Source organism: Oratosquilla oratoria, chromosome 36, assembly GCF_046742065.1.
Source record: "Oratosquilla oratoria isolate Oo_2021 chromosome 36, ASM4674206v1, whole genome shotgun sequence".
NCBI lineage: Eukaryota > Metazoa > Arthropoda > Malacostraca > Stomatopoda > Squillidae > Oratosquilla > Oratosquilla oratoria.
In genome coordinates, this window is record NC_134812.1 from 18,201,795 (window position 1) to 18,222,899 (window position 21,105).

A 21,105-nucleotide genomic window follows, 5' to 3' on the forward strand; every position below is an offset into this window, starting at 1 on the left:
GAGCCCTCTCCTGATTACCGTGCCCGCACTCTGTTCACACCGATTAACCAGTAAGATTTAGTTGTAATATTTAGGTATTAAATTAAGAGATTGCACCCCACCATTTTTCTTTAACCCAGTGAAGTTATATCGATTGTAAGAGGCTAAATGTCAGTCTAGGATTCTGGATTGCAGGAACTACTCAAGTCATGGTTTATAATTCAATGTATCAACGCAAATACAGGGCCTAGCTCGTGACATAAATGGGGGCCTAACCGGGGATCAATTTCCTTCTTCACTGGATAGAGAGATTGGTGTGTGTAAAGCACTTGATAGGAAATTTGAAGATAAAGCAGAGACGTAGGCCGCCGAGCAATTAAACTCATGATCGATCGTAGGAACAAAGTCTTGCTACCTTGTTTACATACCAGTGCCACGCCATTTGTTTTTTCTTATTCGTCGTATATCCAAGATGTCACATTCAAATTCTCCAAGCAGCTCTGAAAGTAGCTATAACTTCAAGGTATTCTCACAGGTAGGAGAGAGATTATGATAGGGATGACAAGATAAATTTCATGATGTAGGGGATGATAGGAGAGGGATTTTATGCCTACGACGGGGAATTGGGACGAAATAGGAATGACATTAGGAATCGGGGGGAGGATGGCAGTGTGAGCGTCAGGTATTATAACGCGAGTAGTAGTATCAATGAAAGCAAAATAGATGAAATATCCCGAAGACAAGAAACAGAAGTTCGCAGTTTTGAGGAAGTCCCACAATTCAGGCACTATGATGCAGGAAATAACAAGAGTGAAGTTAGGCTAGGTGATAGATATCGCATGGAGAACAAATTTGGAAGCAGGATGAGACTATGAAATTACTTGCAGACAGGGGTCAGAATCGAGTTACCTTGAGAAATCCCCACAAATAAGGGGCAGACACCATAGGGAAGATGATAGAGAGAAAAACTGAATAAATAGAGGTGGTGCCAAGGATAGGAGGGAGATGTCATGGAGCAAAGTAGAATTGAAAATGAAAGACTCCTGCAGGAAAGAGGTAGATATTATGATATATAGAAGAAGTAGGGACCCTAGAGTCCAGTCATGCAGTGAGCTTTACCCTGGAAAGGAAAAGGGATAGACACCAAAAGGGAAACAAATAGGGTTGGAACAGAACAGCCTATGCAATGACAAATGGGGATGAGTAAAGGAAATATAATGGATAGCATCATAAAAGTGAATCATCTTATCCCCAAATTTGCTGAAGAGGATCCAGATTTGTTCTTTTCCTCATTTGAGGGCTTAGCCAAACAGTTAGGATGGAGAGGAGATATCTGGTCAGCGATAATAAGATCTAGCCTAACTCCAAGAGCCTTAAAGGTGTATATAATCTGATAGAGATGGTATTTATGATTATGATCAGATTAAGAGTGAAATACCAATGGTATACGAATTTACCCCAGAGTATTTCAGAAAGAATTTTAGGGAAGATAGGAACGATATCAGTCATGGATATATGGATCTGGCTAGTAATTTAAGGAGTGACCTAGTGAAATGAATGCGAGCAGAAAATGCAGTAAATACTGAGGAACTCCTAGAAGTGATAGCGATTGAGCAATTTCTTAACCTACTAAGCAATGAAGCCAAGCTGTATGTAACCACACAAAAATACGAGACATTAGTAGATGTGGCAATTTTTGCTGAAAACTTTGCACTAAGAATGAGCAAAAATCAAAGTAAAAAGAGAAGCATAATACAAACTCAGAGGTGAGAACAGAGGCGCATTTGCAGTTCCAAGTCAGAGATACACAAGACCACAAGTAGCGGATAGATGGAGAAAACCACTCAAATGTTTCAGATGTGAGAGATGGGCACAAAACTCAGGATTGCTATGCTTGGCTCAGTGAACAAGTGTATAGGCAGGACATGGGAGGCAAGCAAACTAGGCAAGGAATAATGTGTGTGGAGGAAAGTGAAATGAATGCAGACCAAGCTAGGAGGTGCTATTCTTGTGGAACCTTCAGTCATGGGATGGAAGCTGCATCTTGTATTGTACTCGTATCAATAAGATCGGTTCCAGAACCAGAGTAATGTCCATTGCAATAATCGCATAGCAGTACTAGTATGTAGTTAAATCAAGAGGTACATTATAGAATCCTTATTTTACTGAATTTTCTTTAATATCCTTTCAAAAAATATTTAGGAATAAATTGTTAATGACGATGTCAAACATAGGAAAGCCACAGTGTGCTATAACATATCTTTATTCTTGAATATAAAACCAGTTATAATGATACAAGTCTACTCAAGATTGGAGCGTAAGTGTGTTGTATAGGCTTTATAAAATATGTAGGCCATAATCAGTTAATTACCGTATTTTTCGGACCAAAAGGCGCTTCATACCATAAGGCGCACCCTTAATTTGTTATTCCCCGTCCTTACATAAGGCGCACCTGACCATAAGGCGCACCTGACCATAAGGCGCACCTGACCATAAGGCGCACCTGACCATAAGGCGCACCTGACCATAAGGCGCACCTGACCATAAGGCGCACCTGACCATAAGGCGCACCTGACCATAAGGCGCACCTGACCATAAGGCGCACCTGACCATAAGGCGCACCTGACCATAAGGCGCACCTGACCATAAGGCGCACCTGGTTAGGTAGGTCAAACACCACCAGAGGCGCCACCGTCGATGACGAGCACAATAGCGCGTCTTTTTATGCGCACGCCATGCAAACGGCCAAATTTACATACCGCGGGAAATTTCATTCATACAAATGTTATGCAAGTGTATTTACTACGATCGTAGTAAATTTCAAACAATTACATCAACAGTTACATGTCGGTACATAAAAACATAAGATAAACATGGCGGCTTGCATTCAGCAGTAAATTGAACATTGGTTTATGTTTCAGTGTAAAAAATGAGCTAAATAAATTCAGTGTATTGGCAACTGACCAAAATGAACGAAAACTACTGGTCTCGCGGATTATTCTAATACCAAAATAAAGGCAGCGTGTTACGGAAGAGCCGAGAAATCGGTGGTACTATTTTTTTTTTTTTTTTTTCTATCGGGTCGGATTATCAGATAACAACATCAACGTCCATCCCGCCATCTTATCTATGATCACTGGTGGTATGAATCAAACTTCACTCTATTAAGTTTCTTACTATTATGTTATTAGTGTAATAAACTTAGTTGAATTATTTGAACTATTTTCTTTAAAATGTGTGATTTTCATGTAATATGATCAAAGAGAAGTTACGTTCTTATCCTCCGTAATATTACGGACCACAGCTACGATTCGTCCTGCCCGCTATCTATGATCATTGGTGGTATGGATCAAGCTACACTATTAAGTTTGTTACTGTTGTGTTATTAGTGTAATAGATTGCATATAGTTGAATTATTCAAACTATTTTCTTTAAATTGTGTGATTTTCATGTAATTTGACGGTATTCGTAGCTGTGGTGGGTAATTTTACAGAGGATAAAAACGTAATTCTTTGTTTAAATTACATGGAAATCACACTTTCTAAAGAAAATAGGTCAAATAATGCAACCATATGCTAAATTCTTATATAAAATTGTGCCTGTCAGTAAAAACCGTCATTGTTTACGTTTGATCGGCGATTAGTCAGACCGCACGTTTCGGCCCGATTTTTCCCTTCAAAATGCAATATCTAGAGAACTAGGACAGCTAGATGGATAATTCAAATTGCATTGTACTCATAGCGACTTTCTGCATCCCATGAGAACTACTTCAGCTCAAATATCAGGAATTCCATTTTCATGTTGACCTAGCTAACCTGGTCTCATCGGATAATCATGCAAATGTGAGTGCATTCAGAACTGAACATTTTCGTTGTTGAATGAGAAAAATCGGTTGGGATTTAGCAAAATTACAAAAATAAATGATATACTTTTTTTTTTGGTCAGTGAAATCATACCACCTCCATGGACGGTCTGCCCTGCCAATACCCCTATAAAACAACAAACATGTTACGGGAATTGTGGGGAATAAAACCAACAGCAGTTTATTCCTGGAATTCTCTATTCACTTAAAAACACAAGATTACAAATGAAGGTAAATTTTTAGTTTCGACCATGGGCGCAATATAGCAATAGAAAATTAATTATTAATTTTGTAAATTATATAAATTATAATGTATCAACATAATATGCAATTTTGTGAGCGGAAATAACAAAAAAAAATGCTGAAACGGATTTCGTAAGTAACAAAGTCGTGTCGGACGAATGGTACGCCATGTTTGTTATGATAGATGCAGACGTCGAAGAAATGAAAGGGTGATAAATTCGTCTAACCTAATCTTACCTGTGTTTAATAAATCATTACCTGCAAATTAAATGTCATCCAGCTCGTCCTCGTTGTCGTCGTCGTGAGAGACGTTGGCGTCCCGATCCTATGCTACCGACTTCCTTCATTAGCATATTACGTTGATACATTTTAATTTACAAAATCAATAATTAATCTTATATTGCTATATTGCGCCCATGATCGAAACTAAAAAAATACCCAAATGACTACAGTCTGAGTGGAGCGAGATTAGACCAATGCAAAATGGCTGTGTGTGTTGTGGACGCTATCATGTCGTAGCCATGATAGCGTAAATGAATGCAGTGGCATGGACCCGAAAACTGTCAAAGTTTTCGCAATTTTCTTGTCAAGATACATGCACCTTGGTTATAACTTGGTTGTAACTTTTGTTAAGCCTATGCACTGTCGCCGTCGTCAGGCTAGCTACGAAACGTGTCAAAATAGTACGTCACTATCCGAGGCATTTTTTTGCACTGAAGCCACACATAAGGCGCACTGCACGATATGGCGCACCACCCGATTTTGGCCGATTTTAAGGATTTTGCCCGTGCCTTATGGTCCGAAAAATACGGTACATGAAGAGGAGTCATAGTCAGTGGTGCCAAAAATAGAGTCGGAGTCTGTGGTGTCAAAAATAGAGGAGTCGGAGGTTTTGTGTTCCGACTCCACAGCCCTGGTTAATGGGTACCAATTTCGAGAAGGTGAAGAGGGTCAGTCAAATAGCAAAAAGAAACTTCGAAATAGCGCAGGGTAATAAGGATTATTATGATAGGAAATCGGTTAAGAGGGAACTAAAAGTTGGGGAATATGTGCTTGTGCTGTACCCTCAGAAAACCTCATTTCATCCAAAATATGAGGGACCATTCAAAGCACTCGAGAGGAAATAGGGTCAATTATGTTTTGAGAAACCCAATGAGGTCTGGGGTGCAACAAGCACATTAACCTTCTGAAAGAATTCAAGGGAACAGTAGAGGAAGAAGTGATTGGCATGGTCGAGACAGAACGAACTGACAAGAGCCTTGATTCAGATATCGGGGCTCTAACCTTCTTTTACGATTTAGGCAGATCAGACACCAGTGAGGCATTGGAGAAATCTTTGTCATTACTGGATGGAGAGATGCAGGAGGAAGTCCGAGCACTTCTCTGCAAGAGCAAGAATGCCCCACCGTTACTCAAGCAGTATATCATGATGTTGTCCTAGGAGATGGAGTCAAGCCAGTGAAGCAGACACCGTACAGATTGTCACCTAAGAAGAAGAATCATGAGGGAAGAAAGAAAACTCATGGACCAAGGGTTAGTGGAACCTAGCACTAGTCCCTGGGCCTCGCCAGCTGTGCTGGTACCAAAACCTGGAGGTGAGTGGAGATTGTGTTGATTATAGGAAGGTCAATGCAGTCAAAGGCGGATCCTTACCCTCTCCCCAGAATTGATGACCTCATTGAGGAGGTCACTGCTGCAAAGTACCTGTCAAAATTGGATTTGATGAAGGGATATCATCAAATCCCCCTTACAAGCAGGGCCACCGAGGTATCCACTTTTGTTACCCCACATGGGCACTTTCAATATAAAGTGATCCCATTTGGGATGAAAAATAGTGGAGCATCCTTCCAGTACCTTGTCAATTGGCTAGTTGAGGGGTTGTCGGGTGTTAGGGTATACTCGGATGACATAGTAGTGTTCTCTGACACATGGAGTGCTCACTTGCACAAGTTGAGGAATTTATTTGACAGACTGGCACAAGCCCATATCACTGTGAACATGAAAAAAGTGCCTTTGGGAGGAGTACCATTGACTACCTGGGACACCAAGTTGGCCAAAATTGCATCATGCTATTAGAGGCCACAGTGAAAGACATCATGGATTTCCAGGTCCTGAAGACGAAGAGAGGCATCAGAAGATTTATGGGAATGCTTGGGTTCTATCAGAGGTATTGTCCAAACCTTGCAGAGATAGCTGCTCCTTTAACCCGCATGCTCCCTTATCATTTCAGGTGGGATGAGGGTGCTGGTGCAGCCAATGAAGACTGCAAAAAGCTTCTTTCAGATTGTCCTGTCTTGATAGCCCCAGATTATAGTAAGACTATCTTTTTTGGGATGCCAGCCACGTAGCTGTAGGTGCCATGCTTGCTCAGGAAAAGGATGGTGTCATGAGACCCATCTCCTTTATGTCTCAGATTCTCAAGGAGTATCAAACGCAGTATTCTACCACTGAAAGGGAGGCCCTCGGCCTCATATTAGCTTCAAGGAAATTGCATGTGTTCCTAGACAAGACAGTAGTTATCCTAAGCGACCATAACCCATTGAAGCATATGATGGTGACAAAAAATGACATTAGCTAGATGGGCATTAGCACTCCAAGAGTATGATCTAAGTATTCAACATATTCCAGGAAAATCAAATGTGGTATCCGACGCCTTGTTGCATCCTGACAATGTTCAGGCCTTGTTTCACAGGTCTGAACTTTTTCTCTGAAGGGGGATACGTCATGTTTCCACCATGACCATGACATGTTACACAACGGACTCACATTTCCACCATGACACCTTACACAATGAACACAGGCATCGCACACAAATGTGATGTGGAAGACTGAGGCTGGCAGCGGAGGAATATGAAATCGGGGCCTCCTGCCAGCAGAGGTCAGAGGGTACATAAATCAAATGAAGAAAAGAAGTAGGACCCCCACTTCCATGCCCCATCATTTATACATAGTAGATAGCTATTAGTGACTATATTGCAAGTCCTCTTCACACAAGAATAAAGATACTGGTAAATTGTGTGGAGCTGGGTAAATAGAAATAGGATAGGTTACATAGACATACATTGGCACCTGTGCCATGGCACTGGTGTACAGTTGTAGCATAAAAAAGATGCACGGGCACTCTTGAGCCCTCTCCTGATTATTGCACCTACACTCTGTTCACACCAATTAACTAGTAAGATTTAGTTGTAATATAATTTAGGTATTAAGTGATTGCACCCCACCATTTTTCTTTATCCCAGTGAAGTTAAACTGATTGTAAGAGGCTAAATGTCTGTCTAGGATTCTGGAGTGCAGTAATTACTCTCGTCACAGTTTAGGATTCGATGCATCACCGCAAATACAGGGCCTAGCACGTGACACCATACACTTAAGAACTAAACATACTAAAGCTCCTTGCCAACCTGCTTAAATAGGCCCTTCGTTTCTTCTTCTGGAATACGTTGGTGGTCCGTGATGTAATCGAACAGGTCTTGACACGGGTCAGGCCGGTCGAAGACGAGCAAGAATGAGTCTTCACGCTCAATCCATTCAAAAAGCCGGATGACATTGGTGATGTGGGCCACCCTCTGAAGCAGAGACACTTCCCTGGGTAGACGCACCCCGTTCACCTGTGCAAAGAAAACAGGAAGGAACATTCCAGGAAAAGGCAACACATCACAGTACTATAAGACTACTTTTAACAATATTTCAACAAGACTTCCATGCAGTAATGTGCAATTGTTCCTTTCTTGTATAAACAAGTAAATCCACGAAATGATAATGGTAGCATGATCCTAACACTTCCATTCCAATTGCCAGGAACTCCAACTGGCTATGGGGGACCAAAGTTCAAATCCCTGGCTGGCCAGTGAGGTAGACAAATAAACAGAAAAACAGAAGCAGAAAAAGAAAATAAACTGAAAGGGAAAAAACAAATAAAGAAAATGAAAAAGGTAAACAAGATAAGTAAAGATGAAAAATAAAATGCAAAAAAAAAATGGATAAAACAAAATAAAGAAATAAAAAAGAATCAAACTGGTGGAGATGTGGAGAAAAACAAGGAGCAAGAAATATAAACTAATGAATAGAAGCAAAAAAAAAAAAATAAGAGGAAACAGAATGAACAAAAAAATTAAGAAAAAAAACATGAACCAAAAAGAAACAAAAAGAAACTAAAAGAAAAAAGGAAAAAGAAAAAGTAAAAAAAGGAAAAAGTGAAAAGGAAAATGTGAAAAAAAATAAAATGTAAAAAAATGGATAAAAGAAAATTAAATAAAAACAAATCAGACTGGTGGAGATATGGAGAAAACAAGGAGCAATAAAAATAAGCCAAAAAATAGAAGAAAAAATAAGAGGAAACAGAAGGAACTAAAAATGGAAAAAGAAAAAAAAAAACATGAACAAAAAGAAACTAAAAGGAAAAAGTGAAAAAAAGGGAAGAAAAAAAGGAAAAAAAAGCAAAGAAAAAAAGAAAAGAAAAAAAAAAAAAGATTAAAGAAAAAAGAGAAGGAAGAAAAAAAGAAAAAAAAGGAAGAAAAAGAAAAAAGAAAAAAGAAGAAAAAGGAAAAAAAGAAAAAGGAGAAAAAAGAGGAGAAAAAAAGAAAAGAAAAAAAGGAAAAAAAGAAGAAAAAAGAGGAGAAAAAAGAGGAGAAAAAGAGAAAACAAAGAAAAAAGAACAAAAAGAGAAAAAGAAAAAGAGAAAAGAAAGAGAAGAGAAAAAAAGAGAAAAAAAGAGAAAAAAAGAAGAGAAAAAAGGAGAAAAAAGAGGAGAAGAGGAGAAGAGGAGAAGAGGAGAAAAAAAGAAAAGAAAAAAGAAAAAAGAAAAAAAGAAAAAAGAGAAAAAAGAGAAAAGAGAAAAAAAGAGAAAAAAAAGAAAGAAAAAAAGAGAAAAAAAGAGAAAAGAGAAAAAAGAGAAAAAAAGAGAAAAGAGAGAAAAAAGAGAAAAAAGAGAAAAAAGAGAAAAGAGAGAAAAGAGAGAAAAAAGATAAAAAAGAGAAAAAAGAGGAGAAAAAAAGAGCAGGAGAAAAAAAGAGCAGGAGAAAAAAAGAGCAGGAGAAAAAAAGAGAAAAAAAGAGCAGGAGAAAAAAAGCAGGAGAAAAAAAAGAGCAGGAGAAAAAAGAGCAGGAGAAAAAAAGCAGGAGAAAAAAAGAGGAGAAAAAAAGAGCAGGAGAAAAAAAGAGCAGGAGAAAAAAAGAGAAAAAAAGAGCAGGAGAAAAAAAAGAGCAGGAGAAAAAAAAGAGCAGGAGAAAAAAAGCAGGAGAAAAAAAAAAGCAGGAGAAAAAAAAGAGCAGGAGAAAAAAAAGAGCAGGAGAAAAAAAGCAGGAGAAAAAAAAGAGTAGGAGAAAAAAGAGCAGGAGAAAAAAGAAAAAAAAAGAAAAAAAGAGAAGGAAAAAAAAGAAAAAAGAGAAGAGGCGGAAGAGGCAGGAACAAGAGGCAGGAACAAGAGGCAGGAACAAGAGGCAGGAACAAGAGGCAGGAACAAGAGGCAGGAACAAGAGGCAGGAACAAGAGGCAGGAACAAGAGGCAGGAACAAGAGGCAGGAACAAGAGGCAGGAACAAGAGGCAGGAACAAGAGACAGGAACAAGAGGCAGGAACAAGAGGCAGGAACAAGAGGCAGGAACAAGAGGCAGGAACAAGAGGCAGGAACAAGAGGCAGGAACAAGAGGCAGGAACAAGAGGCAGGAACAAGAGGCAGGAACAAGAGGCAGGAACAAGAGGCAGGAACAAGAGGCAGGAACAAGAGGCAGGAACAAGAGGCAGGAACAAGAGGCAGGAACAAGAGGCAGGAACAAGAGGCAGGAACAAGAGGCAGGAACAAGAGGCAGGAACAAGAGGCAGGAACAAGAGGCAGGAACAAGAGACAGGAACAAGAGACAGGAACAAGAGACAGAAGAGGCAGGAACAAGAGACAGAAGAGGCAGGAACAAGAGACAGAAGAGGCAGGAACAAGAGACAGAAGAGGCAGGAACAAGAGACAGAAGAGGCAGGAACAAGAGACAGAAGAGGCAGGAACAAGAGACAGAAGAGGCAGGAACAAGAGACAGAAGAGGCAGGAACAAGAGACAGAAGAGGCAGGAACAAGAGACAGAAGAGGCAGGAACAAGAGACAGAAGAGGCAGGAACAAGAGACAGAAGAGGCAGGAACAAGAGACAGAAGAGGCAGGAACAAGAGACAGAAGAGGCAGGAACAAGAGACAGAAGAGGCAGGAACAAGAGACAGAAGAGGCAGGAACAAGAGACAGAAGAGGCAGGAACAAGAGACAGAAGAGGCAGGAACAAGAGACAGAAGAGGCAGGAACAAGAGACAGAAGAGGCAGGAACAAGAGACAGAAGAGGCAGGAACAAGAGACAGAAGAGGCAGGAACAAGAGACAGAAGAGGCAGGAACAAGAGACAGAAGAGGCAGGAACAAGAGACAGAAGAGGCAGGAACAAGAGACAGAAGAGGCAGGAACAAGAGACAGAAGAGGCAGGAACAAGAGACAGAAGAGGCAGGAACAAGAGACAGAAGAGGCAGGAACAAGAGACAGAAGAGGCAGGAACAAGAGACAGAAGAGGCAGGAACAAGAGACAGAAGAGGCAGGAACAAGAGACAGAAGAGGCAGGAACAAGAGACAGAAGAGGCAGGAACAAGAGACAGAAGAGGCAGGAACAAGAGACAGAAGAGGCAGGAACAAGAGACAGAAGAGGCAGGAACAAGAGACAGAAGAGGCAGGAACAAGAGACAGAAGAGGCAGGAACAAGAGACAGAAGAGGCAGGAACAAGAGACAGAAGAGGCAGGAACAAGAGACAGAAGAGGCAGGAACAAGAGACAGAAGAGGCAGGAACAAGAGACAGAAGAGGCAGGAACAAGAGACAGAAGAGGCAGGAACAAGAGACAGAAGAGGCAGGAACAAGAGACAGAAGAGGCAGGAACAAGAGACAGAAGAGGCAGGAACAAGAGACAGAAGAGGCAGGAACAAGAGACAGAAGAGGCAGGAACAAGAGACAGAAGAGGCAGGAACAAGAGACAGAAGAGGCAGGAACAAGAGACAGAAGAGGCAGGAACAAGAGACAGAAGAGGCAGGAACAAGAGACAGAAGAGGCAGGAACAAGAGACAGAAGAGGCAGGAACAAGAGACAGAAGAGGCAGGAACAAGAGACAGAAGAGGCAGGAACAAGAGACAGAAGAGGCAGGAACAAGAGACAGAAGAGGCAGGAACAAGAGACAGAAGAGGCAGGAACAAGAGACAGAAGAGGCAGGAACAAGAGACAGAAGAGGCAGGAACAAGAGACAGAAGAGGCAGGAACAAGAGACAGAAGAGGCAGGAACAAGAGACAGAAGAGGCAGGAACAAGAGACAGAAGAGGCAGGAACAAGAGACAGAAGAGGCAGGAACAAGAGACAGAAGAGGCAGGAACAAGAGACAGAAGAGGCAGGAACAAGAGACAGAAGAGGCAGGAACAAGAGACAGAAGAGGCAGGAACAAGAGACAGAAGAGGCAGGAACAAGAGACAGAAGAGGCAGGAACAAGAGACAGAAGAGGCAGGAACAAGAGACAGAAGAGGCAGGAACAAGAGACAGAAGAGGCAGGAACAAGAGACAGAAGAGGCAGGAACAAGAGACAGAAGAGGCAGGAACAAGAGACAGAAGAGGCAGGAACAAGAGACAGAAGAGGCAGGAACAAGAGACAGAAGAGGCAGGAACAAGAGACAGAAGAGGCAGGAACAAGAGACAGAAGAGGCAGGAACAAGAGACAGAAGAGGCAGGAACAAGAGACAGAAGAGGCAGGAACAAGAGACAGAAGAGGCAGGAACAAGAGACAGAAGAGGCAGGAACAAGAGACAGAAGAGGCAGGAACAAGAGACAGAAGAGGCAGGAACAAGAGACAGAAGAGGCAGGAACAAGAGACAGAAGAGGCAGGAACAAGAGACAGAAGAGGCAGGAACAAGAGACAGAAGAGGCAGGAACAAGAGACAGAAGAGGCAGGAACAAGAGACAGAAGAGGCAGGAACAAGAGACAGAAGAGGCAGGAACAAGAGACAGAAGAGGCAGGAACAAGAGACAGAAGAGGCAGGAACAAGAGACAGAAGAGGCAGGAACAAGAGACAGAAGAGGCAGGAACAAGAGACAGAAGAGGCAGGAACAAGAGACAGAAGAGGCAGGAACAAGAGACAGAAGAGGCAGGAACAAGAGACAGAAGAGGCAGGAACAAGAGACAGAAGAGGCAGGAACAAGAGACAGAAGAGGCAGGAACAAGAGACAGAAGAGGCAGGAACAAGAGACAGAAGAGGCAGGAACAAGAGACAGAAGAGGCAGGAACAAGAGACAGAAGAGGCAGGAACAAGAGACAGAAGAGGCAGGAACAAGAGACAGAAGAGGCAGGAACAAGAGACAGAAGAGGCAGGAACAAGAGACAGAAGAGGCAGGAACAAGAGACAGAAGAGGCAGGAACAAGAGACAGAAGAGGCAGGAACAAGAGACAGAAGAGGCAGGAACAAGAGACAGAAGAGGCAGGAACAAGAGACAGAAGAGGCAGGAACAAGAGACAGAAGAGGCAGGAACAAGAGACAGAAGAGGCAGGAACAAGAGACAGAAGAGGCAGGAACAAGAGACAGAAGAGGCAGGAACAAGAGACAGAAGAGGCAGGAACAAGAGACAGAAGAGGCAGGAACAAGAGACAGAAGAGGCAGGAACAAGAGACAGAAGAGGCAGGAACAAGAGACAGAAGAGGCAGGAACAAGAGACAGAAGAGGCAGGAACAAGAGACAGAAGAGGCAGGAACAAGAGACAGAAGAGGCAGGAACAAGAGACAGAAGAGGCAGGAACAAGAGACAGAAGAGGCAGGAACAAGAGACAGAAGAGGCAGGAACAAGAGACAGAAGAGGCAGGAACAAGAGACAGAAGAGGCAGGAACAAGAGACAGAAGAGGCAGGAACAAGAGACAGAAGAGGCAGGAACAAGAGACAGAAGAGGCAGGAACAAGAGACAGAAGAGGCAGGAACAAGAGACAGAAGAGGCAGGAACAAGAGACAGAAGAGGCAGGAACAAGAGACAGAAGAGGCAGGAACAAGAGACAGAAGAGGCAGGAACAAGAGACAGAAGAGGCAGGAACAAGAGACAGAAGAGGCAGGAACAAGAGACAGAAGAGGCAGGAACAAGAGACAGAAGAGGCAGGAACAAGAGACAGAAGAGGCAGGAACAAGAGACAGAAGAGGCAGGAACAAGAGACAGAAGAGGCAGGAACAAGAGACAGAAGAGGCAGGAACAAGAGACAGAAGAGGCAGGAACAAGAGACAGAAGAGGCAGGAACAAGAGACAGAAGAGGCAGGAACAAGAGACAGAAGAGGCAGGAACAAGAGACAGAAGAGGCAGGAACAAGAGACAGAAGAGGCAGGAACAAGAGACAGAAGAGGCAGGAACAAGAGACAGAAGAGGCAGGAACAAGAGACAGAAGAGGCAGGAACAAGAGACAGAAGAGGCAGGAACAAGAGACAGAAGAGGCAGGAACAAGAGACAGAAGAGGCAGGAACAAGAGACAGAAGAGGCAGGAACAAGAGACAGAAGAGGCAGGAACAAGAGACAGAAGAGGCAGGAACAAGAGACAGAAGAGGCAGGAACAAGAGACAGAAGAGGCAGGAACAAGAGACAGAAGAGGCAGGAACAAGAGACAGAAGAGGCAGGAACAAGAGACAGAAGAGGCAGGAACAAGAGACAGAAGAGGCAGGAACAAGAGACAGAAGAGGCAGGAACAAGAGACAGAAGAGGCAGGAACAAGAGACAGAAGAGGCAGGAACAAGAGACAGAAGAGGCAGGAACAAGAGACAGAAGAGGCAGGAACAAGAGACAGAAGAGGCAGGAACAAGAGACAGAAGAGGCAGGAACAAGAGACAGAAGAGGCAGGAACAAGAGACAGAAGAGGCAGGAACAAGAGACAGAAGAGGCAGGAACAAGAGACAGAAGAGGCAGGAACAAGAGACAGAAGAGGCAGGAACAAGAGACAGAAGAGGCAGGAACAAGAGACAGAAGAGGCAGGAACAAGAGACAGAAGAGGCAGGAACAAGAGACAGAAGAGGCAGGAACAAGAGACAGAAGAGGCAGGAACAAGAGACAGAAGAGGCAGGAACAAGAGACAGAAGAGGCAGGAACAAGAGACAGAAGAGGCAGGAACAAGAGACAGAAGAGGCAGGAACAAGAGACAGAAGAGGCAGGAACAAGAGACAGAAGAGGCAGGAACAAGAGACAGAAGAGGCAGGAACAAGAGACAGAAGAGGCAGGAACAAGAGACAGAAGAGGCAGGAACAAGAGACAGAAGAGGCAGGAACAAGAGACAGAAGAGGCAGGAACAAGAGACAGAAGAGGCAGGAACAAGAGACAGAAGAGGCAGGAACAAGAGACAGAAGAGGCAGGAACAAGAGACAGAAGAGGCAGGAACAAGAGACAGAAGAGGCAGGAACAAGAGACAGAAGAGGCAGGAACAAGAGACAGAAGAGGCAGGAACAAGAGACAGAAGAGGCAGGAACAAGAGACAGAAGAGGCAGGAACAAGAGACAGAAGAGGCAGGAACAAGAGACAGAAGAGGCAGGAACAAGAGACAGAAGAGGCAGGAACAAGAGACAGAAGAGGCAGGAACAAGAGACAGAAGAGGCAGGAACAAGAGACAGAAGAGGCAGGAACAAGAGACAGAAGAGGCAGGAACAAGAGACAGAAGAGGCAGGAACAAGAGACAGAAGAGGCAGGAACAAGAGACAGAAGAGGCAGGAACAAGAGACAGAAGAGGCAGGAACAAGAGACAGAAGAGGCAGGAACAAGAGACAGAAGAGGCAGGAACAAGAGACAGAAGAGGCAGGAACAAGAGACAGAAGAGGCAGGAACAAGAGACAGAAGAGGCAGGAACAAGAGACAGAAGAGGCAGGAACAAGAGACAGAAGAGGCAGGAACAAGAGACAGAAGAGGCAGGAACAAGAGACAGAAGAGGCAGGAACAAGAGACAGAAGAGGCAGGAACAAGAGACAGAAGAGGCAGGAACAAGAGACAGAAGAGGCAGGAACAAGAGACAGAAGAGGCAGGAACAAGAGACAGAAGAGGCAGGAACAAGAGACAGAAGAGGCAGGAACAAGAGACAGAAGAGGCAGGAACAAGAGACAGAAGAGGCAGGAACAAGAGACAGAAGAGGCAGGAACAAGAGACAGAAGAGGCAGGAACAAGAGACAGAAGAGGCAGGAACAAGAGACAGAAGAGGCAGGAACAAGAGACAGAAGAGGCAGGAACAAGAGACAGAAGAGGCAGGAACAAGAGACAGAAGAGGCAGGAACAAGAGACAGAAGAGGCAGGAACAAGAGACAGAAGAGGCAGGAACAAGAGACAGAAGAGGCAGGAACAAGAGACAGAAGAGGCAGGAACAAGAGACAGAAGAGGCAGGAACAAGAGACAGAAGAGGCAGGAACAAGAGACAGAAGAGGCAGGAACAAGAGACAGAAGAGGCAGGAACAAGAGACAGAAGAGGCAGGAACAAGAGACAGAAGAGGCAGGAACAAGAGACAGAAGAGGCAGGAACAAGAGACAGAAGAGGCAGGAACAAGAGACAGAAGAGGCAGGAACAAGAGACAGAAGAGGCGGAAACAAGACAGAAGAGGCAGGAACAAGAGACAGAAGAGGCAGGAACAAGAGACAGAAGAGGCAGGAACAAGAGACAGAAGAGGCAGGAACAAGAGACAGAAGAGGCAGGAACAAGAGACAGAAGAGGCAGGAACAAGAGACAGAAGAGGCAGGAACAAGAGACAGAAGAGGCAGGAACAAGAGACAGAAGAGGCAGGAACAAGAGACAGAAGAGGCAGGAACAAGAGAGACAAGAACCAGGAACAAGAGACAGAAGAGGCAGGAACAAGAGACAGAAGAGGCAGGAACAAGAGACAGAAGAGGCAGGAACAAGAGACAGAAGAGGCAGGAACAAGAGACAGAAGAGGCAGGAACAAGAGACAGAAGAGGCAGGAACAAGAGACAGAAGAGGCAGGAACAAGAGACAGAAGAGGCAGGAACAAGAGACAGAAGAGGCAGGAACAAGAGACAGAAGAGGCAGGAACAAGAGACAGAAGAGGCAGGAACAAGAGACAGAAGAGGCAGGAACAAGAGACAGAAGAGGCAGGAACAAGAGACAGAAGAGGCAGGAACAAGAGACAGAAGAGGCAGGAACAAGAGACAGAAGAGGCAGGAACAAGAGACAGAAGAGGCAGGAACAAGAGACAGAAGAGGCAGGAACAAGAGACAGAAGAGGCAGGAACAAGAGACAGAAGAGGCAGGAACAAGAGACAGAAGAGGCAGGAACAAGAGACAGAAGAGGCAGGAACAAGAGACAGAAGAGGCAGGAACAAGAGACAGAAGAGGCAGGAACAAGAGACAGAAGAGGCAGGAACAAGAGACAGAAGAGGCAGGAACAAGATTAAGTTGTTTCAGGAACAAGAGACAGAAGAGGCAGGAACAAGTGACAGAAGAGGCAGGAACAAGTGACAGAAGGGGCAGGAACAAGTGACAGAAGGGGCAGGAACAAGTGACAGAAGGGGCAGGAACAAGTGACAGAAGGGGCAGGAACAAGTGACAGAAGGGGCAGGAACAAGTGACAGAAGGGGCAGGAACAAGAGGCAGGAACAAGAGACAGAAGAGGCAGGAACAAGAGACAGAAGAGGCAGGAACAAGAGACAGAAGAGGCAGGAACAAGAGACAGAAGAGGCAGGAACAAGAGACAGAAGAGGCAGGAACAAGAGACAGAAGAGGCAGGAACAAGAGACAGAAGAGGCAGGAACAAGAGACAGAAGAGGCAGGAACAAGAGACAGAAGAGGCGGAAACAAGACAGAAGAGGCGGGAACAAGACAGAAGGGGCAGGAACAAGACAGAAGGGGCAGGAACAAGACAGAAGGGGCAGGAACAAGACAGAAGGGGCAGGAACAAGACAGAAGGGGCAGGAACAAGACAGAAGGGGCAGGAACAAGACAGAAGGGGCAGGAACAAGACAGAAGAGGCAGGAACAAGACAGAAGAGGCAGGAACAAGACAGAAGAGGCAGGAACAAGACAGAAGAGGCAGGAACAAGACACAAGAGGCAGGAACAAGACACAAGAGGCAGGAACAAGACACAAGAGGCAGGAACAAGACACAAGAGGCAGGAACAAGACACAAGAGGCAGGAACAAGACACAAGAGGCAGGAACAAGACACAAGAGGCAGGAACAAGACACAAGAGGCAGGAACAAGACACAAGAGGCAGGAACAAGACACAAGAGGCAGGAACAAGACACAAGAGGCAGGAACAAGACACAAGAGGCAGGAACAAGACACAAGAGGCAGGAACAAGACACAAGAGGCAGGAACAAGACACAAGAGGCAGGAACAAGACACAAGAGGCACGAACAAGACACAAGAGGCACGAACAAGACACAAGAGGCACGAACAAGACACAAGAGGCACGAACAAGACACAAGAGGCAGGAACAAGACACAAGAGGCAGGAACAAGACACAAGAGGCAGGAACAAGACACAAGAGGCAGGAACAAGACACAAGAGGCAGGAACAAGACACAAGAGGCAGGAACAAGACACAAGAGGCAGGAACAAGACACAAGAGGCAGGAACAAGACACAAGAGGCAGGAACAAGACACAAGAGGCAGGAACAAGACACAAGAGGCAGGAACAAGACACAAGAGGCAGGAACAAGACACAAGAGGCAGGAACAAGACACAAGAGGCAGGAACAAGACACAAGAGGCAGGAACAAGACACAAGAGGCAGGAACAAGACACAAGAGGCAGGAACAAGACACAAGAGGCAGGAACAAGACACAAGAGGCAGGAACAAGACACAAGAGGCAGGAACAAGACACAAGAGGCAGGAACAAGACACAAGAGGCAGGAACAAGACAGAAGAGGCACGAACAAGACAGAAGAGGCACGAACAAGACAGAAGAGGCAGGAACAAGACAGAAGAGGCAGGAACAAGACAGAAGAGGCACGAACAAGACAGAAGAGGCACGAACAAGACAGAAGAGGCACGAACAAGACAGAAGAGGCACGAACAAGACAGAAGAGGCAGGAACAAGACAGAAGAGGCAGGAACAAGACAGAAGAGGCAGGAACAAGACAGATACAGAAGGCAATATTAGCGATGAGCATGGATGGAATACGGTGAGAAATAAGATGCGGAAAAGTGGAAAAAAGTCCTCACCAGCCCCACTGAAATGCAATAACCCGTTTCAAGTGCTGGCAAATCTGCAGGAAGAAGGAACTAATGAAATCCAAGAGAAGAAGGAAAGGCCAGACGCTGGATCCCTGCCCACAGGTAAGATTTTGGTAGTAGGAGACAGTCAAGTGAGGTATTTAGACAGGGTTTTCTGCGACAAAGATAGGAAGCATAGGACGCAGGTGTGTTTCCCCGGCGCGGGCATAGGTGATGTTAGAGATAGGATTGAAGAGTGTCTAGTAGGGGAAGGTAAGGACCCAGTAGTTTGCTTAAGTGCCGGAGGAAATGATATAGGTAAGGTAGGGAGTGAGGAATTATTTGCGCGGTACCGAGATGCGCTAGACAAGATCAGAAATAGGGGAGGTGTTCCTGTAGTATGTGGAATCCTTCCGAGGCGTAGAGTTGGAGGCATGTGGCATTCCAGGGCTATTGCAATGAATTGCAGGCTGGCAAAACATTGTAAGGCTAATGGATGGGCATTTGTCGACAACTGGGACCGCTTTTATGGTAAGAATCACCTATACACAAGGGACGGAGTGCACTTGTCTCCCAAAGGATTTCGGCTCCTTGCTGAATCCCTTGAGCTAGAAGTAGGCATCCTACAGGGTTTTTTCGGGTAGATTATGTGGGAGTAGGGGGGGAAGTATCGGAATATAGTTTAGGAAATAGAAACAACTTAGAGGACTGTACAAAAAATCACCAAAGCAGGTGGAGGGAAGATAAACTTAAAGTTTACTATACAAATAGTAGGAGCATAATTAACAAAATTGATTTGCTGCGAGGTAAAGCATGCGTAGAAAATTTCGATATTATAGCCATTACTGAATCCTGGATCAACATGGCTGATAAACATTTCCTTCCGGAAATCGAAATAGAAGGATATAAGTTTTTTCATAAGGATAGGGTCGGCAGGAATGGGGGAGGTGTAGCACTTTTCGTTAAAAATACATTAAACTGTATTATCAACAATTCGATTAAGGAAGAGGACTGTACGGAATCTATTTGGGTAGAGATTATAGGCAAGAATAATAAAGTTATTATTGGCGTCTTGTATAGACCTCCTAACCTTAGCATTGAGCAGACCGATTCCCTAATTCATGAAATTCACAGAGCGTCCCAGTACAAAAACGTTGTAATCATGGGAGATTTTAACTATAGAAACATTGACTGGGAAACTTTAATAGGAGATCATGAAGCGAAAAAATTCCTAGATGTGGTGCAGGATAATTTCCTAAAACAAATGATTACCGATCCTACGAGGGGACAAAATACCCTGGACTTAATTCTAACAAATAATGAGCACCAAATTAGCAGCATAATAGTGGGCGATAGTCTAGGCTTTAGCGATCATCAAGAAATAAGATTTAATATTATTTGGGAAAAAATAAAAAGTACAAATAACGTTCAAGTACCAGACTTCAGGAAAGCAAACTTTGACAATATAAAAACCTATTTGAAATTGAATACGAAAAACAATCCGGACGTTTCAAACATTCTTGATTCTCGTTGCGGGGCTGATAGTCAGAAGTGGGTCAAGGAGGAGACGCGTACCTTGGGTCAGGTCTGGGTCAAGGAGAGAAATACGCATACCTTAGGTCAGGTCTGGGTCAAAGAGTGATGCGCGTGCCTTGGGTCAGGTCGATTCGGGGCGACGGCCCAAAAATCAGGTCAGTACTTTGGATGAGATGTATAGCAATCTGGCAGATCTAATTATTAATGCACAAAACACATTTATCCCCCTAAAGTCAATACGGAAAAATAGTAATACTCCCAAATGGATGACGGACAGATTGAAACATGAGATCGGAATTAAAAGAGGACTTTACGTAAAAATAAAAAACGGGGAATCACACCTTAGATCAAGATATAACGAAATGGCAAAGCTGGTTAAAAGGAATACACGTTCAGCGAAACGTAATTATGAAATCAAGGTTGCCACTCAAGCAAAATCCAACCCAAAGGGTTTCTTTCACCTCTATAGAACAAAAAATAAAGAAAGAATAGGACCAATTAAAAACGATGAAAATGTCATGATAGAATCGGAAGAAAAAATGAGTGAGGAGTTTAACAATTATTTTCTATCGGTGTTTACTAATGAGAGGTTAGATAAAGTACCTGACTGCGATCCGATTTTCATAGGGGATGAAGAAAATAGCCTAACTAATATCAGCATTAGTAAAGAAGAAGTTATCAAGCAGATTGACAGACTTAAAGCTACAAAATCTCCGGGTCCGGACGAAATTTTTCCAAGAATGCTTAAAGAGTGTAAATTTGAAATCTGCGACCAGTTAACTGAAATATTCAATAAATCGGTAGACACTGGTTCTGTTCCAACTGCTTGGAGGCAGGCAAACGTTGTTCCTGTTTTTAAGAAGGGAGATAGATCGACCATATGCAACTACAGGCCAATCAGTTTGACATCGGTTATAGGAAAAATGCTTGAATCAATAATAGTAAATAGACTCAGAGAACACATTGAAGGGCATAATTTAATTCGTGATTCACAGCATGGTTTCTCCAAAGGTAAGTCATGCGTGACTAATCTTCTATCCTTTTACACTAAGGTATACAAGGCGTCAGACAACAATGAAAATTACGATGTTATTTACCTCGACTTTAGCAAAGCGTTCGACAAAGTGCCACACCAGAGACTAAATAAAATCAAAGCCCATGGCATAGGAGGAAAAGTGTTAGAATGGATTAGAGCTTGGATTAGTAACAGAAAACAGCGGGTCACCATAAATGGAATAAAATCTAGGTGGGGCAATGTTACTAGCGGGGTCCCCCAGGGCTCGGTTTTGGATCCCTTATTGTTCATTATGTATATAAACG

At 43.7% G+C, this 21,105-nt stretch overlaps 1 protein-coding gene across 1 annotated transcript in view; it reads right to left on the reverse strand.

The window, feature by feature from the left end:
* LOC143019039 (serine/threonine-protein kinase pim-3-like) overlaps positions 1–21,105 on the reverse strand; it is a 63,797-nt gene that overhangs the window by 3,818 nt on the left and 38,874 nt on the right. The window contains exon 5 of the mRNA XM_076174740.1: positions 7,489–7,695. Within this exon, the coding sequence (XP_076030855.1) occupies positions 7,489–7,695 (207 nt within the window). The remainder of the gene's footprint in view (positions 1–7,488; positions 7,696–21,105) is intronic.